Genomic DNA, 18,141 nt, shown 5'->3' on the forward strand with positions numbered 1-18,141 from the left:
TGAATTTTAAAGCGCAGCAAGGGTCCAACAGCCTCAGCTGTGTGGTAATGTTTATTTAACTTCAAAAATACTTTTTCCTTCCTAGGCCTAGTCCAAAACCTAATCATGACTATGAAAGACTGAAGATTCAGTGCATGAAGGCCATGTCAGACCTACAGTCCCTGCAGAATCAACATACTAAGACATTAAAAAGATGTGAAGAAGCAGCAAAAGAGGCTGATTTTTATCAGTAAGTATTAGTAAATCTGTAAGAAGCAATTTACCAATTAGTATTAAATTGTAGCATATTAAAGTATGGTAAACGATTTCTTGTTCTGTTATTCCACTCTAATTGCATGATTAATGTTTGCATGCATCAGATAAAAAATAATTTGGGACTATTTGAAATGATAAAAATATGAGCTACCTGTTATTTTTGGAGAACTTGAGATAGAAATCCCTGATAGCTTGGAGGGACGTAGACAAAGAAAGCCTGGTTGTTGACTTGCAATTGCAATGCAATAGTCAGGTTTGAGAGCAGAAAGTAATTGGAGAAGATGTAGTTTGCTATTTTTATGTTCTTCTCTGATTTTTCTGGTTCTTGTAATTCTAAAATTTGAAGAATTGAGTTAGTTTGATCTGCTTTCTAGGTAGCGAGCTCTTACTTGAAACTAGTTACAACACTCTGGGCAAATTTATCTCCCCATGCGTGTTTTTCTGTGCCATGACAGCACATTGCACAGTCGACTGCTGAGTGACCAGTCACAGCTGAAGGAGGACATGGATACCTTGAAGAGGAAAAACACACAGTTGGTGAGAGAACATAACCATCTCCAGCAGTCGTGTGAGGAAATGAAAAGGCTTCACGATGAGGATCAGAAAGAGATAACAGACCTACGCAGCCAGCAGCAGCAGGTAAGTTACAGCTTGTAATGTATGTGCTAGAAGAATACATTAACTTTTTTCTTTGACAAATAAGTCTAGAAAAATGAACGTGCAGCATTGCTGCATTTTATGTCTCACTGAGTCTAAAAAAAAAAAAAAAAAAGCCTTACATGTTACTAGGGATGAATGTGAATTTAAATTAATTTTTTCTGTACCTAGCTGGAGAAAGAACAGGGGATATAGAATATTAAATAGCATGAAGAGATTTTGATGCAGAGAAGAAAAGAGTTTACATGATGAAGATCGTATGTTATGTGGTATTTTTAAATTGATAGAGGAGGCATCAAAAACCTAGTTTGAAGTTGCAAGGTGATTGAAAAAGGCTATGGTACTGGATTAATGTATGAGACAGGACAAGCTTTAAAATGGATGTAATGCTTTTTTTTTTTTTTTTTTTGCCATGTGTTACAGGAAAAAAAAAAAAAGAGTGACATTTTTCTTTCTTTTACTGACAAATTTTAGAGGAATTAACAAAGATTGGTTATTTAGGTTCACAGATGCTATTGAGTTAGGACAAAGCTATAGATCAATTAATGTCCTTGAGAGCAGCCCTGTGGAGAAGGACCTGGGAATCTTGATAGATGAAAAACTTAACATAAGCCAGCAGTGTGCCCTTGCGGCTTGGAAGGCAAATGGTATCCTGGGCTCCATCAAAAAGAGGGGTGGCCAGCAGGGACAGGGAGGTGATTGTCTTCCTCTACTCTGCTCTTGTGAAGCCCCATATGGAGTACTGTGTCCAGGTCTGGAGCCCCCAGTACAAGACAGACAGGGAGTTGTTGGAGAGGGTCCAGAGGAGGGAGGGCCACAAAGATGATCAGGGGACTGGAGCACCTCTATGAAGACAGGCTGAGGGAGCTGGGCTTGTTCAGCCTGGAGAAAAGAAGGCTGCAATGTGACCTCATTGCAACCTTTCAGTATCTAAAGGGAGCCTACAAACCGGAGGGAATCAACTCTTTGAAAGGGTTGATAACGGCAGGGCAAGGGGGAAATGGTTTTAAGTTGAGGGAGGGAAGATTAAGGTTGGATGTCAGGGGGAAGCTCTTTACTATGAGATTGGTGAGGTGCTGGAACAGGCTGCCCAGAGAGGTTGCGGATGCCACGTCCCTGGAGGTGTTCAAAGCCAGGTTGGATGGGGCCCTGGACAACCTGGTCTTGTAATAAATGGAGAGGTTGATGGCCCTGCATGTGGCAGGGGAGTTGGAGTTTCATGATCCTTGAGGTCTCTTCCAACCCTGGCTGTTCTGTGATTCTGTAATGTTTATGAACTTGAAACAAAAAAAAAAGTCTTTTCAGAACTGGAAGAAGGCATTGCACAGCTGTGTATAACAGTCTCAACAGCAAAGTTGCTTGTGTATTCTGAACAAGGAAAGCCAAGAGGAATCGTCATTAGTGACTGGTGCCATCAGGTCCACAGTTCTCATCCAGAACAGTTAAAGTAGTTACACTAACATCTGGAACAGCTAAATAGAATATCCTATTTGAGTGTGTGTATTCTGATTCACAGGACAAACTTACAAGTCAAACATTAGACTTCAGAAGTAAAACCTTGGTAAACAAAAATAATCATTTGCTAGGGTAGGAGGTGCAAAGGTCAAAACAAGCTCTCTATGATAAGTGGTGCCTTAGGAGATATTTGAGAGCTAGTGAAAAAAGGAATGGCAATTTGCATTTCCTTGTGGCCCAATCCTCTCAAGTATTCATCTTTAGAGTTCTGTTGTGGTTTGGTGAATTGATTCAGAATGTGGGTTATGTTCTGTGCAGCAAGAATAGTTTGCTGTGTTAACCTGGGCAAATGGCATAATTGTTCTGTGCATCAGCTTTGCATCAGCTTGTCAGGCTGCAAAGCAGAGGTGTGAAACCTCCAAGTCTGAAATTGTCTGCCAGCACAAAGGAAGGTTGAAACATCATTTTAAACACTTATTTGAAGAAATTCAGTCTCACGTCAACAACATCATGATTAAAACTTTAAAGTATGTGTGTTACTCTCAATGAGAAAGTTGTGTAGCTCCATTTCTCAGCATGTCAAAGTGAATCATGTGTTGAAGGGGTGCCAAGATCCTTATCTTGTCGGTGTCATTTCTCATCTGTATTAGTCTAATTCTGTTTTTGTTGATAACTCTGATGTCTTGTTTCATCTTCAGGCAGTGTCAAAACAGCATCTCATTGGCCTTGGAGAGCACAAACTTTTGATTGAATTACTCTTAGTTTGTCATTGATTTACTGTTTAGGAGCTGCCCAGCTTATGTTCCTGCTGCTCACGCTGTTTCTTGTAGTTGTCTTCCTTGGTCCAGCTGGGACTACTCACTTTTTCTCACGCTGGGGTTTTGAATAGAAGACCTTCCTTATTTCTCTGTTTCCTGCTTATGGCATTTCTTTCTGCCTCTGTGAAATCTCTTTTAGCAAGTTTATGCTTACTTCCATCAAACTTCTGGCATAGCTGTCCTTCTTGAATTATTTAGTGTGCTTTCGAGAAAAAGACAGTACATGTATGCTTAGGCAGTGAGAAGAGGCTTGTTTCTGTTTGGATTCTCAAGAACTCTGTTTTCAAACTTATTTTGGGAACTAATCTTCAGGAAAGGAGTATTCATGAGTACAATGTAAATTAACATATACTTACACTTTACATATGCTTACATTTTATTATGCAGAATAATAGTATGTTCTCGAATAAGAAGCAAATTTGGCATGTTTATTTTCTCTAAAATGGTTCACTGACTCATGCTAGCTACCAACGCCTCCAGCTCTGTGTGGCTTGTGCTACTGAAACTGACGAGAACGTGTCTGTGTGTATGGAATTCACCATGCTGATGAGATTCCCTAAAGCTCAGTTTTGTTCCTGGAGTGCTTTGTGAACACTAATTAAAGGAGACCAGCATCAGGCTAAAGAATGTTACCTCTTCTCTTCTTTGTGCACAGAAGTGTTTTTCTGACAGTAAAAATTGGTCTACCATAGGTAGACCTACCTATTGGTGCTACCTATGGGCAGTGAGTAGGGCACACTGAGTGGGCAGGCTGCATGGTGGCAACAGTTTCTTCTGTGCAGACGTCCCATCTCCTATGTCCTTGCACTGAATGTAAGAAAAAGATGAAGAGCCAAAGGTACCTGAAAGTGTCAGTGATATGGGATCAATGTGCGTGGTAGGGAAAATCTTTTCCAACTTTGTAGTGAAATCGTGCTATCTCAGCTCTAGAGCAGATGACTAAAGAACCAAGTCTGGTAGTTGAAATGTGTTTGATTTTGTGTGGAGTGGTTGCTATGTGTTTGTTCTGAACTTTTGATAGAGCTTATCTTTTCAGACATTAAAGGACATAGATGTATGGGCTAACGTTAGGATTATGTAAACTCCTGACACCTCTGTGTATCAAGCCACCCTATTTCTTCCTATTGCTCCATCAAATCTAGTTTTCAATTTAAAATACAGGAAGAGGAGAAAACCAGTATGGCATATAAAAATTAAAAAAAAAATTCCTCATTTTGTGCACATTTTTTGCCCTTTACTATGAAAAGACTAGATTTTCTGAAGTTCATGAGTTTGTTGTTTTTGCAAGTCATTTACAATAAATGTTGCCATTTACAGCACAATTCTTTGTTCAATGGAAATTAATTTAAAACTAATTTTCTGGTCAGAATTTGCATGTTAAAGTGGATTTTGTGTCCCTATTAATATTGTTTGAATAGCTTTTGAAGCATGAATGTTTGTAGATAGTTTTCAGATTAAGTATTGTATAAATATTAGAATAAATGCCTGTGTGTCTGGATTAGATTTCATTCTCTTCAAGTTTTAAATGAGTTATTCCCTGAGCATAGAGTCTGTCATGAGTGCCACCTTTTGGTCATTTCCTAAATTGCAACCATTATCTTGCTCGTCGAATAGCAATTAACCTCTTTCCGAAACTTAAAAAATACTTCAAAAACAATGTAAATTTAATATTCGTTGATAGCAATTACGGTTAGAGAGTTTCACTGACTTATGAGAAGGCAGATTTTTTTTTTTTTTTTCAGTTAACATTAAGCGGATGACATAGTGATGGTTAGAGTAGCAGTAATGCTAAGTGGAGGCTCTATTCTTTCTTAATCACAGAAAAGAACATTTATTAAAATTGCAGAGTGTATTTTTGTTTTATCGTTATTGACAAAAGTATCGGGCTGATTAAAAATAAAGTTTATTTCTGATACTATTGGTTTTTAGGAGGCTGAAGTTAAGATTATTTTAATATAGAGATTTCATCAGTACATTGGCCAAGTGCTGCTTAAATAAAGACTTCTTTTGCTGTGGAGACAATAATTTCAAACGCGAAGTAAAAGTAGATGATCTTTAAATGCTTTCTCACATCTCATCAAGGCATGCGTTTCTCTCTACATGCAAGACTTAAAGTTTCTCTTTTTTTTGTTTTTTTAGGTTATGAAGCAAAATGGGTCATCAGAGATATTAAATAAGCTCTATGATACAGCAATGGACAAGCTAGAAGGTGTGAAGAAGGATTATGATGCCTTAAGAAAGCGTTACAATGAGAAGATAGCAAGTCACAATACAGATCTCAGTCGCCTAGAGCAGGCTGAGGAGGAGAACAGACGTCTTCAGAAACAGATTGACATGCTAATGAAGCAAAGGGACACAGCAATACATTTTCAACAGCAATATTCGTCCTCTCTCAGAAGGTATAGGGTTTCTTTTATATTTGGATATGCTGTGTAGGCTCTAACAATCTTAACATTGCATCTTATTTTCACTGCAGAAGAAATTCTAGTATTTTCTCTTGGTGAGATGTGTAAGCTTGCGTAAAAGAGTTTCTAGAACAGCATAAAATATGTGAAGGGGATGTTATTTGGAAAAAGTATATATAATTTCCAAAAGATGTTTAGCTAGAGAAGATATTATCAAGTTAATTTCTTATGACATAAGAGTTTCAGACCATGGGGGACTCTTGAGACAGAGCTTAAGCCTTGCAGCAGAGTTCACTGGAGGCATCTGTGTGTCTTAGCCCACTGGGTAGGTGTTGTGACTGAGAGCAGCACAAATGTCAAAGCAGAAGGACACAAACAATATCACACCATACTTAACTTCTCTCTGCTCCAGCTTGATACTAGGTCTGCTGTCTTGGTTAAGATGAATGCTAACAGTCATTAAGAATCCAAAGTACATCTGTAGATGTGGAGAATGTTTTTACTTCCAATCTCCAACAGACCAAATCCAAGAAAGTGTTGTTTACCACTTTTGTAGACAGACTGTATTTAAAAATATTAAATTGAGCATAGGTGCTATACATATGCATAGCATGTATACAGTTCTAATCTTTCTAATAAGTTATAAGATATAGTAAGATAAAAGAAGTCATAACTTAGACTGGCATGGATTCTGGAAAGTGAGAAAAAGTCTTACATATGTGCTGCAGCAAACACCAGAACCATAGTGGAGCTCAACGTATTTGTATTATGACTTGTAGTTTAGGTGTTTTTCTTCAGAAAAAAGTTAGTTTGATGATGAGCAAAGGTCAGTTTTAGGAATTTCAGGCTTGATATCCTTATTCGTGTTAACCAATGATTCAGTTGAGTTAATAAGGTGGGACTTAACTAAAAGGTATAAATTCTTTATCTTTGGATCTGGACTTCTTTTTACTGGTTGCTAGTTACAGAAACTCAGGCTTTATTCATCTTATTCTTTATATTGTTTTTGCATAACCAAATCTGCATTTGTTTGGTTGATCAAAAATTTTTTAATATGTGTTTCAGGTGTGTGTATTTTTCAGAAAATCAGACTCAACAAGCTTTCATTTTAAAGATGAGTTGATCATAAATTGCAGTACTACCATTTTCTTTTATTAATACCAACAGTAAATCAATTTTGTTTAATGAGAGCAGAAAGAGCAAGACTTAAATGGTGTCCCAAATCTCATTTAGAGTGAGTCTTTGGCCTTAGAATATCATGACAGTTTCAACCTTTTATTTTTCTCACATCTGTGGAATTGTCTCAATAATGGCATAGGAAGCTCTACCTGGTGAATTTAGCTAATGAATGTTTTGCAGGTAAAACTGCAGATGGAAATGTCTAACTAATTCAAGTGTGCCAAACCTCACTATTAATGTCCCTCTTCATTTTGAATGAGAGCTGTGGTACTCAGATCTGCCCACAGTTTGCAGTTGTTTAAGACAAAACAGGACACCTTGGTTACTACTTAGAAAGGTATGCTTACTGCTGCAAAATCCCAATACTTACAACCCATTCAAGTTACAAAGTCCAGTTACAGTTGCATTTTTCCCTATAGAAGGCATCTGTAACAATTTGATCCAGCTGCCCATATTTCCTCCTTAGGAGGCATTGCAAAGTCAGGTGGGACAGCAGTATTTTAGCTAGAACTTTCTTTTCAAGTTGTCTCAGTTGTTATATATACACATATAATTATTAAAATAGAATAGCATTCTGAGGCAGAGACTTTCCTTCATCCCTCCGACCTCTTTCATAAAGGACATGCCAGCATGCTTGTTGTAGTTTTTTCTTTCTTATTGATATCATTTTCTTTGTTTGAAAAATGTTGCATTAAGTCTTTCCCCTTCCCCTCTCCCCAGTATTTTCTGTGTTGTCCTTGATTTGACCCCAAATATTTTTCAAATATCATAGAATCATAAAATAGGGTGGCTTGGGTTGGAAGGGACCTCAAGAATCATCAAGGTCCAAACACCCCTGCCACAGGCAGGTCTGCCAACCTCCACATTTGACACATTTGATACACATTTGAGGCTGCCCAGGGCCCCGTCCAGCCTGGCCTTGAACACCCTCAGGGACAGGGCATCCACCGACCTTTCTGGGCAGCCTGTTCCAGCAATAATGTGGGTTCTCAAATGGCAATGAGATTGTTTGGAATAGTTTCTATTTTAGATTTGTGCCATGTCCTTGTTGTATCTATTGTAGTATCATATATTCTTCTTTATCTTCATGTTCGCTGTTCTGAAAAGAAAATACAAATATAGTTTGTAATATTAGAAATCCTGTCCTGATAGTCTCTTTAAACAGAAGAATTTCCCAAAAAGAGCAGGGAAATAGTTTTGAAATTACTGTCAGGTGCCTCAGTAATGTGGTGTCAATCCTGTGAATCTACTGAGACTTTTGAGGAAATACATGAAATTGAGTTCACAGCTTTCTCTTGGGAAAGGTTAGGCAAAATGCTGGAATAGACACAAAATGACACTTGAACAGTAGAGGTGTGTGTGTGATAGAGAACTAAGTATTCCAAAGGTTTGTGGGCACTTCAAATTTAGATGATCCTGAAAGTTCCTTCAGATTGGGTACAGTGTTTCCACCAAGGGCTTTTGCTGGGAGTTTTCCGTTAAAAGACATACAAGAAAACCCAAATGTCTTGTTATGATAGAATGTTGCTCTTGAGGAAAGTTCAATTTTTAAGCCTATTTGTGAACTGATATGCGGAGTTAATTTTTCACTTATAGAAATATTTTGTCAGTATAAACGCAAAAGCCACTATATATACTATTGAGAAATTAAACTTCATAATTGGTAAAGTACATAAGCTTTCAATTGTCACTGGATGAATGTGGGTGAAAATTATTAAGGATGTTCGAGTTACTGTTCTAGGTGCATGGTCTACTTTTTTACAGTAAACTTTTTTTTTTTTTGTCTTCTTCTAACCTGTCCTGTACCAACCAAACTTATGGCATTTTTGGTCATGTGGAAGTTGCTCTGCTTTTGTTTTTTTTTTTTCCCAGTTTCTACATTTGTTTCACTTCTTGCCACGTACCTAGGAATGTGTGTTGGGGAAGGAATTCCCTTTGAAGATGATCAGTAATCAATGCAATAAATCCACATTAAGCTTGTGCTATCAAAAATGGTGATGTTTTGCATTTCTTTTTGAGAACATATTGTAAATCTGTTTTAATAATAAAATTAATTCTAATTTCTAAAAATTTTTGTTTTGGTTCCTCATACAGGTTCTCCCTTTCACACTGATATTCCAAAAGCAATAATTAGTCTAAATTATATTTTGCAGCACTGTCTGATGTCTAGGATGTCCATTGAAGTTGTGTTTTACCTATGGATACATTTGATTATCTGACAAAATCCTTAATATATGAAAAAGGGAAAGTGAGGTATAAATATCTTACTGACATTTCTACTTGTTCCTAGATTTGAGTCAGTACAGCAGGAACTAAGCAACGCCACAGCCCAAAACAAAGAGTTGCAGAGAGAGATGGAGCGATTACAGTCAGAGGTGACAAGGTTCAAAACAATGCAGCTGAAAGCAGCAAAGGATTCAGAAAAATACAAGGAAGAAAGGGATTCAGTTTTCAATGAATACCGCCTCATAATGAGTGAGAGAGATCAAGTAATCAAAGAGGTAGATAAGCTTCAAACAGAGCTGGAGCTTGCAGAGTCCAAACTGAAGAACACTTCTTCTGAGAAACGAGTGGCTAGTGAAGAGATGGAAGCTTTAAGACAGGTACTAAGCTATTGTTTTGATGGGGAAGGGAAATAAGTATGCATTACTGATGCTAGAGTTAGAAATGTATAACCAATTGATGGAAAACAGAACTGCATTGCAAAGAGGAATTTCGTACTGATGTTCCCCCTCTAACTGTTCTCTTATAACAGTCCATTTTACTGTCAATTTACTAAGCTCCATGTTTGAGTAGACTGTCAGTTGAAATTTTTTCTTTACTTGGTTTAACTTTCTTCTGCTCATTATAAAGCTCTCCTGTATTAAGTTCACCTTACAGACTTCAGAAGTAACAATATCTATTAAAAATAAATAAATAGTTCTCAACATTCATTGTTTTAAACTTCAGAGGAACCACTGGATACCCTTTACTCTGACTTAAGACGTTATGTGATAGAAAGTCTCAATATTTATGCAAAGCCTTCACTGGTAGACATATTTTTACTCTTTTTCACTCCTGCTTTGCTTTCAGTTAAAGGATTAAAGGATATTTTGAAGATAATAGTTTTCACTTGGGTTGATGTATACCTTGAAGTATGCAAAACCTGGACTTCTTTCAGCAGTGTGTTCTTGAAATGTTTATAATACAAATACGTTAAAACAATGCTGCTAAAATTTCTGAAACACAGCTTGCTACTCTGTTTCATTTTGGCTGCCCTGTAAGCACTTCACTGTTTTTATTAGAAATATTTAATTTAGCATCAAATACATAGAAGTGCAGGTATTCCATTGTCTGTAGATTTCATTTTAGCTTTTTTTCTTCCATAACGTTACAGGGAAACAAAATGCTCTTTATTAAATTGAAGGCATGAAGCTTTTTTCTTAAATTACACTCTTAAGGGGCTTAATGTGGATGCATGGCATAAGAGTTTTTAAAAATAATTAATTTCTCGGTTTAAGAATTCAAAATTACCTTGCTACACATCTTAACTTGTACAGTGAGGTTTTGTATAAGTCATGTTTTGTACCTGTTGTACTTTAATCAAAGGTAGTAAACCAATAGAAAATTTTTATATTAATTTCAGTGGAATCAGAGTAGCTAGTAAGGGATAGAATCATAGAATCCCTTAGACTTGGAAGGGACGTCTAAGGGCCATCTAGTCCAACTCCCCTACGATGAACAGGGATGCCATAGCTAGATCAGGTTGCCCAAGGCCTTATCCAACCTCACCTTGGAAGTCTCCAAGCATGGGGCATCAACCACATCACCAGACAACCTGTCCCACTGCCTTACCACCCTCATTGTAAAAGTTTTTTTCCTTTTATCTAACCTGAATCTACCCTCCCTGAGCTTGAAAATACTGATGGCAGTGGTAGTTCTCTTGCACACCTGCTTCAAATAATCCTGGTATTTTTTCCTGGCACTGTGGGTAGTTTTCCAAAGTACTTCCATAAAAAGGAGAAGAAGATTTAAAATATATGTCTGTTCTCTCCTACTAAAATGGCCATCTTGAATGGCTGGTTGAGAAAGAATGGAAAGAGCCTAGGACTGATGAATGAGATACTGAGAGGCTGCAGACATGCATTTTTCTTCGCTCCCCAGAACAGGCCCATCAGAAAGCTGAAATAACTCTGTAGTGTGCTAAATTGTGTAAAATGCCACAATTATGAGTTTTCTTTTCATTCTTGTTTTTCCTTTCCTGTAGCTGTGACTCTTGTGCTTGTGATCAGGTATGTTCCTGTACTGGAACATTGTATTGGCTTGCTGCAGTTGCGTTTGGTGGATAAGGGATTTTCTTGCTCTGGCAAGGCAGGTGTTGAAAAGGTCGAAAAAAGTTATTGATCAAGTAATCATTTCAAGTAGTATCCCACAAGATGTCCCTGTGTAGGCAGGATTTTCCTATATGAAACTGGTTGCTCTGGTGCTTGCCAAATTGTGCCTTTTGTGCAGTGCACTTCTTCTGCTGTATAGCAGCTTTACATGCCATTACCCCATACTCAGTAAATGGCTGTGGTAGCACATTTAGGTTTTAAATGTAGTTCCTTTTGTGAAGCTTGTGTATATTTACCTTTTGTCCAGAAGAAATGTAAAAGCTGCTGAAATGGAGGAATTATTTTTAAATATTTCATCGTGAGCAGTTACTGATTGAGTCAGTTTCCTAATTTAATGTATAAATTCAAAACTATTGGCAGTCAGCCTTCCCTTCTGTTTAACAGAGCTGTTGTGTTTTGTCCTATATGAGATTATTGTATCATTTTCAAATGCAAAAACTGCTTCAAACATAAGGCTAATTTACCATTTTAGAGCTTTATTAAAATCAAAGCACTGTAATGTTTCATAACAGTATCTGCTCTTACCAGTGCTAAATGGCGGATGATTTATGCTGACATGTTGTAGTTCTGTGCAGTTGTCACAGGAAAAGACAGAAGTGAAATTTTACTACTGACCACTGGAGGCAACAACTACTCTTCTTCACATAGTTTATACCAAGCATACTGGAATAAACTATGGCAGAATGTTCTGGGCTTTTTTCCTGATCATTGTAGAGTACCTTAGATTCTTCTTCAATTAAGGGTCTTCTCTCTTGATACCGTGGTGACTTTCTCCTCTGCTACATGCTAGAAAAGAATTAATATTTTTGTGTGAGTTTAACACATGTGCTTGGTTGCACAATAGTTAAACTGTGCAAAATGTTGCTTTCATTACTGAAATTTGTTTGCATGACCATATGGGTTGGGAATTTCTCTCTTCATTTATTGAGCAACTGAAGCTTTTACTGATGTTAAGTCAAAAATATACTAGCAAACAGAACAACAAAAAAACCCACAACCCAAGTTTGAGTTCTCTGTTAATTGAGATTCAGTGATATCTTCAAAATTCACAAGCTCAAACATTAATTCTACAACTTACCTGCTGCTTTAGCACAAAATTACCTGTTTTAAAGCAATTACAGAACTGTTTTAACAACTTGAATAGCCTTAATTAGATGTTGTAACACAAAACCAATTATATAATAATTGTCTTCTATGCTTTAAATATACAATTTTATTCTATGCAAATCACAGGGTAAAGTAGAGAATGTGGCATGATGCCTTTCTTGTCTTTCTATCTTTATGCATTGGACGCTTTTCTGTCTTTGCTTTTCAGATGTCAACTATCTTTGATAAATTTTTTAAAATAAAAATATAAATGCTTTCCAGCTCAAAAGAGCGTCTTTATATAGAAAGGCTTCTTTGTAGCTCTTGCTGAATGTTCCTAGAAAGTTGGAGCACCTAAAAATCTGAAATTCAACTGTTTCAATGCCTCACTCTTTATACAAACATACTAAAATACCTATTTCTTGTTTCTAGTCCTCAGCAGTTGAACATGTACATGAAATGTACTGCAAGTCATTCATGAGACACATATTACTTAATGTATTTCTTCTTTGTTCTGTCAAATCAATTTGCTAGACATGCTGGTGATGTGAAACCTGTAATACCACACTTAATATTCTTTGCTAATACTTGTTGTATGTAATGTAAGTGCAGTCTTATTCTGCTCCCTTTTTCAGAATGTTTGTTGCAGACTCTCTAGGATTTTAAAGTATCAGTGTATATGCAGTTGAAAAGATGAACTGATTCCTTCTGTGCTTAACCTGCTGTGAACAATGGATCTTGTTTTAGGAGCTGAACTCAGCTTTAGTGGAAAGAGATCGAGCAATTTGTGAGAGGAATGAGTTGCTGGAAAAATACTGTCATGAAGTGAAGGACAAAGCTGAGGCCCAGAAGGAGCTTGATCAAGCTTGCAAGGATATAGAGACAGTGAAGGAAGAAAGAGATGTTGCCAGGAAAGAGAGAACAGAAGCCATAATCCAAAGGGACCATCTATTAAGGGAATACTATCAAGCCCGTCAGGTATTGCAGTTGTTTACTGATGACTTTTCCTTCTTAGCTATTAGGAATCAGTTATTTTTATGAGACTTGATCAAAATCTGGGCATTCTGGGTGTTTTTTCCTTTGCCTGGAGTCACTGTAGAAGATATTTGTATAAATGCATGTATCTTCTTTAAGAAATAGTGATATACAGTCACACTTCATGTTAAGCTTCAGGGCTTTTTTTGTTCTGGTTTATTTTTTTAAATTAAAAAATACATAAAGTCAATAAAATATTGTAACACAGCAGGTTTCTTCGCAGCTTATTACCTGCTGGTAGGCTTGATGCCCTCTATACTGTGTGGTGTTCATGCCTGTGACCAGTTCAAAACGTTAGCTGGTTTTAGCATGTAATAACCAAAGTTAAATGAAGTATGATTGTAAATGTTTTAATTTGTATGCATTCTTATTATGAAGACTATATATCTGTATCTCTCTCTGTAGACAGAGAGGGAGAGCATAGTCCCAGGGCAGTTAACAGACGTTAGTGCAGGAAATCTGTATTATAACTACTCATAATACTGTATCAAATTCCTACATATTCTTGAAGGATCTTGAGTATTAAGCAGAGCAGGATATAAGCATGGTGTGTTACCTCTGAAATATAATGTGTTCATTGATGTTATTTTGAAGTGAGATTCTTATTTGTGGAAATTGTTGTCCCAGTAAATAGTGAGTACCTAAAAGTTGTACCTAAAATCCTTACCTATGTTTCTTAATTCCTAGATACAAGATTCTGCTACCTTAGACATCGAAAGAGCAAACAAAGAAATTGAAATGCTTCGGAAACAATATGAGGCTATGTCACAAGAACTAAAGGAAGCTGTCCAGGAAGCAGAAGTAGCCAAGTGCAGGAGAGACTGGGCTTTCCAAGAGCGAGATAAGATTGTTGCAGAAAGGGAAAGTATACGGTAAATAAATGTTAGCTGGTACATGACAGATATATTGTAATACCTTCTGTGCAGCTAATGAAGTTCTAGGACTTATTGGATTTTGCTTGCAATTTTTTTAACTTGTTGGAACTTGTGCATTAACTATCAGTGGATTTGTTTGTTTGAATTTGAGAGCATGTTACCAGACATTTTGTTCTGTCTGTTCTTTTATCACCATAACATGTCTCTAAGTAAATATCAGAGAGCCTATCAGCACTGCTGGCTATGAATGACAAATGAAGACTTGTTTTAGTCCTGATATACTTTGCTATGCCTGTAGTCCTTCAAATAATTATTTACCTTTGGGGATATCTGACAAAGGATACCTATCTTGTTATTAGACACATGTAAGGAATTAAGGGAAAAAATTTTACTGGAATTTTTTTCTGTTCTAAAGAAGATCAGTAAAAATAAAGTATTGTCAGAGGTGAAGAAAGCTTCAGTTGTCCTGACAAGCTTTTTCATAAACTATAGAGTATGTAATTTTTTCTGCTTCATTTTTTTTTTTTTTCTGAGATTTTGTGAAACTACTTTTTTGCTTTTAAAGGACTCTGTGTGACAACTTACGGAGGGAGAGGGACCGAGCTGTGAGTGACTTGGCTGAAGCTCTTCGCAATCTGGATGACATGAGGAAGCAGAAAAATGATGCTGTGCGTGAACTGAAGGAACTGAAGTATGTTGTAGGATATATTAAAATCTGTGGAATCTTTGTGATAAAAACTTTGGTTCATTAATTGCATCTGTGAATGAGCAATATGTCACTAGAATTGTTTTCACTTATGTGGAAGTATGAGGTTCTAAGTCCTCCAATTTTAACTGTTTTATCATATTAATGAGAAAGATTTTTAAGCCTTTTACTGTGGAGATACATTTAAACAAACTCTTTCACTGAAGTTGGATTAATTGCAGTTTAGTTCCTCTCAACTGTAATCTCCTTAGTTTATGAATGCAAAAAACAAACAAACAAAAACAAACAAACAAAAAAAACCAAAACATTATATGTTATGTCAATGATTTGTTGAAAAGATTTTGCTTTTGATATTATGTGCACATGTAAGCGTACTGTTGCGGTTCATCTGAGGGTAAATTAGATGCAGTTTGGAAGAGTTATGTAGGAATTCTAGTTGTACATGACAGCCATACAAAAGCAACGCAAACAACAAAAAAGTTAAAGTGAGTTAGCATGATATATAGAAAATGAAAATATTCAGCAGTAGCCAAAGGATACTGGAAAAATAGAAGCAGAGGGCAGCTTTCTGGCGCAGCTTGGATTTTTTTACTAAGAAAACATCTCAAGATTATAATGTTATGCATCATTTTTTTTAAAAGGCTTCTCTGCATATATAAGTATTTTATTTCCTTAGAGAGAAGATGGAGAATCAGTTGGAAAAGGAGGCCAGATTCCGTCAACTGATGGCCCATAGTTCCCATGACTCAGCCATAGACACAGATTCTCTGGAATGGGAAACAGAAGTAGTGGAATTTGAAAAAGACAGAGTGAGTCAAAGATGCTAACTGCATTATTTTGTATATTGATCAATTTTGAAGTCTATTATAACATCTTGATGCTATATGCGTTGGTTTTTTTTTTAATTCTCTTTAGTGATGGGAACCAGGCACATTTCAAGTAACATCTAGATGAAACAAGTTGACAAAAACAAGTTATTAACGTACAAACTTTGTTTTTTTCATACTGAGTATAAATAAAAATAGTTCTCTCTCTTGCGAAGTTAAATCCTGTATTCTTAAAATTGGTGATTTATCACAGAAATGGCAGTAATTTGGCACAAACTTAAGATGCAATGGCACCTACTTTAGAAGGCAACATCATTTATTATCTGTGCATGGAATAGTTAAGCACTAACGTGAAACTATTTCACCTCTTCCTACTCAGATATGGCAGTAAATTTGAATGAACATTATTTTAGTGCAGCATTGCCCTTCAGTTTAGACTTCTGTGTTGAAAGGATGCTAATCTCCTACACCATGAAGAAAACTTCTTCATCCTTATATTATTCTAATTGTAGAATTTCATTTTATTTTTCCTCATTGTAGTCTGGAGTTCATATTTCACTGTTCTTTATTCAAGTTGTGTATCATTTTCTATTTAAAATTTTTGATAGATGCGGCTCACTGTTTGCTAGTGGTCATTTTTTGATCCTGTAGAACATGCATACATACAGTCTTCCACGCTGTCTTTCACTTACAACAGCATCTAGACATCAAATTGTAGTAATGATATTGTGCCAACCTTGATAGGATACATGAGGAAATCCTTGTTGACCTTACCAGCATTTTAATTTCTGTGTGGAGATTATGGAAGTGAGTAAGTCTAAATCACTTTATTTTTGCTTCAGCACCACCTGTCTGCTTATGCCAGTATTCTGCATTATCACTCAGCTCAAAAATGGGAGAAATAATATTTATTTAGTACAATGACACTGTGATCTATGAGTGATTGTCCTAATGCCATATGGTCTAATGCCCGATGAAACTGTGAGCTTATATATTGAAGTAAAAAATACAAGAATTTACCCATAAAAGATACTTTGTAAATATGAGGACATAGGACAAGCTTAAAAAAATGCCTCTTGTGAGCGGGCAAAGGCACAATGTAATTGTCAGTACAATTGAGTCTCTTGTTAATATTTTTTATTAGGACGATATGGACTTGAAAGCACTTGGTTTTGATGTGGCAGAAGGTGTGAATGAACCATACCTCCCTGGAGACTGTGGGATCTTTGTTACCAAAGTAGACAAAGGAAGTGTTGTGGATGGTCGATTAAGGTAGGGTTTTACTTTGGAAGGCATGTCTTTTTGTTAATCGTAAACAAAATATTGAGCATATTACAAAGTCTTCAGTTTTGACTGTTTCTTTTTTTATAATTGACCATGTCTACCTTAGTGATATTGATGAGGAAATGGCACTGACAAGACCAATACCTAAAATATTTAGATAATTGAGGATTAGCATTTTAAGATATCAATTCCATTGTATCCCTTTTCCTGAATGTTATGTATGTGCTACATCCAGCATGCTTGTAACAACGGCTTCTTCCTATTTGTGTTTATCTGCCAGAGTAAATGATTGGTTGCTGAAGATAAATGATGTCGATCTTACTAATAAGGATAAAAAGCAAGTTATAAAAGCTGTCTTAAATGGAGGAGGTGTTATTAACATGGTGGTTCGAAGAAGGAAGTCCTTGGGTGGACGAGTGATAACACCACTTCACATCAATGTTTCTGGGCATAAAGGTAATGGATATGAAGGCTGGATGTAAATGGTACCCATTTGTCCATCCAACCATGTCTTGAAATTGAAGTGCATGTTCTGAGCTTCTATTTAAAACTCATTTCAGCTGTTACTACCTACTAGATAGTGATTTTCATGAATTGTTGTCATCAAACTAAGAATGATCATATTTGTGATAGGTTTATTCCATAAATATAATGAATTTTATTTTCACACTTCTACAAAGCTAAACCAACCAGTCAGTCCTAGTGTGTATAATCACATTAAGTTCTGGGATACCCCAAATCTCTATTTTCATGCTTTTGCCTTTCTTTGGAAGGGTTGTTAGAGATTGAGATCTCATTTGCTTTGGTAGTTATATTTCTTAATCCTGTATGCAGGTCATATTTGTAGTTATTTGAATTGCAGGAGTAAATTAATGTTTATTTTATCTGCGAATTTCAGATAGTGGAGTAAGTCTAGAAAATGGAATATTTGTTGCTGCTGTTGTGCCTGGAAGCCCAGCTGCCAAAGAGGGTTCCCTTACTGTGGGAGACAGAATAATTGCTGTAAGTCTGAATACATTCTTCTGATTTGTATTTTTTTATTTATGATTTATGAGCTCCTGTGAGACAAAATGTCATTACTACGGACGTACAAATGCATAAAGTCTAACGTAATCAAACAAGTGTTACTAAATAGTATCTCTACTAGGAATAAAAATATATAGGAGACTAAGCTTCTAGTGGAGAA

General features: G+C 36.3%; 1 protein-coding gene across 3 annotated transcripts in view; it reads left to right on the top strand.

The window, feature by feature from the left end:
• Nucleotides 1–18,141, top strand: part of DLG5 (discs large MAGUK scaffold protein 5) — a 99,507-nt gene that overhangs the window by 54,718 nt on the left and 26,648 nt on the right. For all 3 annotated transcript variants that reach the window (XM_042863185.1, XM_042863187.1, XM_042863186.1), the window contains exons 4-14: nt 86–229; nt 711–894; nt 5,325–5,584; nt 9,060–9,372; nt 12,976–13,206; nt 13,951–14,135; nt 14,704–14,829; nt 15,521–15,653; nt 16,816–16,943; nt 17,236–17,411; nt 17,854–17,957. In XM_042863185.1, coding sequence (XP_042719119.1) covers nt 86–229; nt 711–894; nt 5,325–5,584; nt 9,060–9,372; nt 12,976–13,206; nt 13,951–14,135; nt 14,704–14,829; nt 15,521–15,653; nt 16,816–16,943; nt 17,236–17,411; nt 17,854–17,957 — 1,984 coding nt within the window. The remainder of the gene's footprint in view (nt 1–85; nt 230–710; nt 895–5,324; nt 5,585–9,059; nt 9,373–12,975; nt 13,207–13,950; nt 14,136–14,703; nt 14,830–15,520; nt 15,654–16,815; nt 16,944–17,235; nt 17,412–17,853; nt 17,958–18,141) is intronic.

Source organism: Lagopus leucura, unplaced genomic scaffold (assembly GCF_019238085.1).
Source record: "Lagopus leucura isolate 7727_CA_CO unplaced genomic scaffold, USGS_WTPT01 Super-Scaffold_739, whole genome shotgun sequence".
Lineage (NCBI taxonomy): Eukaryota > Metazoa > Chordata > Aves > Galliformes > Phasianidae > Lagopus > Lagopus leucura.